The sequence below is a fragment of the Brassica oleracea genome, chromosome C4 (assembly GCF_000695525.1).
Source record: "Brassica oleracea var. oleracea cultivar TO1000 chromosome C4, BOL, whole genome shotgun sequence".
Lineage (NCBI taxonomy): Eukaryota > Viridiplantae > Streptophyta > Magnoliopsida > Brassicales > Brassicaceae > Brassica > Brassica oleracea.
In genome coordinates this window covers 46,958,480-46,962,746 of record NC_027751.1, presented here as the reverse complement: position 1 = coordinate 46,962,746, position 4,267 = coordinate 46,958,480, and the positions used below count along the sequence as shown (strand labels likewise).

Genomic DNA, 4,267 nt, shown 5'->3' with positions numbered 1-4,267 from the left:
AGAATAATATGTTAACAAATAAGATCTATTAAAATTGCCATGTAATTGTATTTTTAACCACATACGTCTTACATGGTTTCAAACAAATCATGAATATACAACTTGTTGTTATAAATGATCTTATTAATTTAATAAATGATTAGATTGAAATGTGTTTGTTTTTTAATTAGTTTCAAATATCCAGTTGTATACGAGATCTCAAAATATTTTAACTAAACGAATAATGTCATATATCTTATTTAGTATGGACATATTTGTAATGTTGTTACAACCAAATCTAGAAAACAAAGTATATTTTTAGTATTATCAGTAAATAAATATAATTGTATGAAAGATACTTTTGTAACACATATATTTCTTCAAAGAAATTGTAAACAAGTTTTATAATAAGTTTTTTTCAATATAAATGTGGTTTATTTTTTTTTATAAAGTGAGTTTCCGTGCGATATCGCACGGGTTTCTTACCTAGTATAAGATAAAAGAAGATTTTTTTTTGTGCGACGAGATAAAAGAAGACTAGAGATGTATATATATATATATATATATATATATGTAAACTTGTACGTGTCTGTGTTCTCTTCTATTAGAGATGTATATATATATAAAAAAAGACTAGGAAGATTCAGCTTTCTTAATTTAAATGACAATAAATCAGAACATAGCATTGGATAAATATTTAAGAAGAAAAAACATATGAAATATGCTTTTATTAAATAAACCTTTAAAGATTCAATGCAAAACCAAAAAAAATCATAAAAGTTACTAGGACTGACGAGCAACTCCTTAGTGTGTATGAATAAGTGATTTGTGCTATCGTGACTCCAAGACATAGCCAATAATCACTGCATCACACTCTTGTTACTATAAGATTTTTGCTATTTGAGTAATTTATTAGTTGTCTTTATATCCCATTTCAACTTAACTTTTGGCTGATGCATCATCATATATATTAGGTCTCAACAGTTTCTTGGCTTCTTCTTACCGAAATGTGATTGATCCCATTTCACCAATTTCTTTGATTCTGCCACTTTACTCGGTAGAAAAAAAAACATAAATGCATATGAGATGAAAAAAAACACAATTATTACTTCATAAAAAGAAGCGAAATAGAACAAAGCATTAGACAATGATACAACAAACATAAAGAGATGCTTCCATACAAGATGAATCACATCAACCACTTGACATATATTGAAGGATCATACTCAAACTGAAAACAATCCTAACGGTTTCTGCGCTTGTTTGGACCAATTATCTTGACGAGCCACTCCGGTTTGTATGAAGCAATGACTTGTGCTATCGTCAATCCAAGCAACACTCCAGGTCCATACCCTATTCCCACACATTTCCAGTTCAACACTTCTTCCTCTTCTCCTTCTTCTTCTTCCGGAGGTTGTTGGGTTGGTGGCGCAATAGTCCCAAAGCAAGTTTCCTGGAGAGGAAGACCACAAAGGCCTGCATTCCCTTCAAATGAAGACTTAGGTTGGCCGGTAATCTGTGTTCCTTGTGGTATTTCACCCTTGAGTTGGTTGTGAGACACATTTATGTACGCCATAAAGGAGAGGGTCCCAAGTCCATTTGGAATAGTCCCGGAGAGTTGGTTGCTTGATAGGTCTAGTGACTCGAGCTTTCCCAGATTGGAGAAAGACAGAGGAATATGACCTGTGAAGGCGTTGTTTGATAAGTTGAGTGCAATCAGTGCTTTCAAGAGACCAATTGATTCAGGAATCTGTCCTTCAATTCTGTTCCCAGAAAAATCAATAGTGGCGTATGAGGTAAGGACCTTCCCTTGCTCCATTGATAGACCTTTGTATTTCAAATCTATAGCTTCTGTATCCATATAGGACAGTCTCCCAGAAGTCCTTTTCGTGTATACCATATATAGACCACCATCTTCATTCATCATAAGGGACGATGCTTTCCAATTGACAAAGTATCTCGGTGGCAAGCTTCCAGTAAACTTATTATCAGCTATCTCAAATATACGCAGCTCTGGAAACCCGAGAGGGCCTTGACCAGGAGGAGATATAGATCCATAGAATTTGTTTGAACTGAGGATAAGGACTTGCAAATTTGGTAAAGCCTTGAGCCAAAAAGGAAACTTGTCTTTGATTCTGTTGTGGTCAACAGCTAGAAACTCGAGAGATGAACAATTCTGAAGAGATCTTGGAAGTTTCCCGGTTAGTCGATTGTGTCCAACATCAAGTGTTTGTAGAGAAGCACCGACATAAAATGCCTCAAGGATACTTCCTTCCAAGTTGTTCTTCCGGAGATTCAAAACCGTCAAGTTACTCAAGCATTGAGGGATAGGACCCGTGAGGTTGTTGTAAGGAAGCCATAAATGTGTAAGCGACCTATAATTGCAGATTGAAAGAGGTATGCTCCCTGTGAATCTATTGATTGTCGCAGCAAAGTTGTCTATGGAGAGTGGTAGAATAGGAACTGCTCCTTCAAAATAGTTTCGCTCCATAAATAAATTCTTCACCGATGAATTTACCAAAACATCCACTGGACCTTGGAAACCATTAAATGAATTATTTGAAAGAAACACTGTGTTTAGACGAGGAAGCTTCCATAACCACTCCGGGACCTCGCCTTTGATTATGTTGTCGGACAAGTCTATATTCTCCAACTTCTCAAGGGTCTTAAAGATATTTGGGAACTCTTTGATGCCGCAACCTCGTAACAACAAAATCTTCAGGTTTATTGGGATGTCTAAATTTGAACCTAAACTGGCCGGAGATATACTATTACCGGAAAGATCAAGGTCCACCAAATCTTTCAGCGTGGAGAAGAGGCTTACATCAATCGGGTAACTTGTGTTAAGGAAAGAAAGGTCAAGAATCTTGAGGCTGATGAGCTTTGAGATAGGCTCTATGATTTTTCCTTCAAAATGGTTATTCCCAAGGGACAAGTACTCGAGCCTAGATAGGGTAGATGAGGAGTTGTAAACTTCAACAGAATCAGTGAGATCGTTGTCACTCAGATCGAGATATGATAAGAAAGGCATGGTGAAGAGAGAAGATGGAATGGTTCCAGAGAAGTGATTATGATTGATTGCTATAACTGAAAGCATGGTTAGGTTTTGAACAAGTGAGAAACTACCAGTGAGTTGGTTGTGGTGAAGGTTCAATTCTTCTAACGAGGTTAGGTTACTAATTGTGGGAGGAACTTGCCCGAAAAAGTCATTGGAGGAAAGATACAAGATTTCTAGTCTGTTGAGGTTTCCAAATTCAGAAGGGAGTGATGAGGTGAAGTTGTTTTGACTTAGATCAAGGTAACGGAGGTGGCGCAACTCAAACAGGCTAGTACTCTTGGGATTCAGGGTTCCATAGAAATGATTAGCAGCAAGGCTTAAAGCCGAGAGCTTTGTTAGATTCCTTACAAGTGGGAAACTACCAGTGAGCTCGTTTAGGGTAAGTTCTAAAACGGAAAGAAAGCTTAGGCTGTTAAATGAGGAAGGAACTTGGCCTACAAAGCTATTATTCATAAGCGATAAGGCCTCTAACCTGCTGAGATTCCCAAATTCTGAAGGAATTGTAGCTGAGATGAAGTTGTTTTGAGTGAGAGCAAGGTAACGAAGATGGTGTAACCTGAAGAGGCTACTATTTGGCTTTAGAGTTCCGCTGAGACACGCCTTGAGTCGTAGCATTGTGACCGCACCGGTCAAGTTATCGCACCAGACTCCATTATAGGGATCACTGAGGTTGCACTGGCTGCTATCAAACTCGTTCATGAACTCCGTGAGAGCTTGAGTCTGATGGGGACCACAAGCAACATAGCTACTGTAATCGATGTTTAAGTTAAAGAAGCTTGAAGGGGAGACATAACAGAGCAAAAGTAGCGAGAGAAAATGCAAATGCAAACGGAATTCAGACATGGTCTTTATGAAAAGTATTGAAGAAGAATTGTTTTGGTTTAAGAAAAATGTGAGAGAGGGTTGGTGGTATAAATAAAGATATGTCACCACACACAACGTGACTTGGAAAAAGACAGAGAGCTACGTGAGTCTTTTTATATTTTTGATTGGAGAACTTAATGGCTAAAGTTAGTTATTTTTTCAATCGTATAACTTGGGAAGATATCAGAAGAGCCTACATGTGTGCCCACTAAGTTTTGTGGTCTGTCTGTGCGAATTAGCGGAGTACATCTTTGTGATTCTTCCATCTCCTTTTGTGCTTTTCCAGATTACCGGAGGTTTGGTGGACTGAGTCGTGTGGGCCTTAAATACAAGAATAATGAGAGTCCCTACGATGAGGAGAGCCTT

The 4,267-nt window shown here is 37.6% G+C and overlaps 1 protein-coding gene across 1 annotated transcript; it reads right to left on the bottom strand.

The window, feature by feature from the left end:
- Positions 1–1,132: 1,132 nt before the first annotated feature.
- On the bottom strand, positions 1,133–3,969 carry LOC106341645 (receptor-like protein 12). Its single transcript, XM_013780355.1, has one exon. It carries the CDS (start codon positions 3,878–3,880, stop codon positions 1,223–1,225), a length of 2,658 nt encoding a protein of 885 aa, XP_013635809.1. The 5' UTR covers positions 3,881–3,969; the 3' UTR covers positions 1,133–1,222.
- Between the last annotated feature and the right edge of the window lie 298 nt (positions 3,970–4,267).

Bases quoted from the DNA above. Each gene is read 5' to 3' on its own strand.
- LOC106341645 (XM_013780355.1), bottom strand. From the start codon at position 3,880: ATGTCTGAATTCCGTTTGCATTTGCATTTTCTCTCGCTACTTTTGCTC.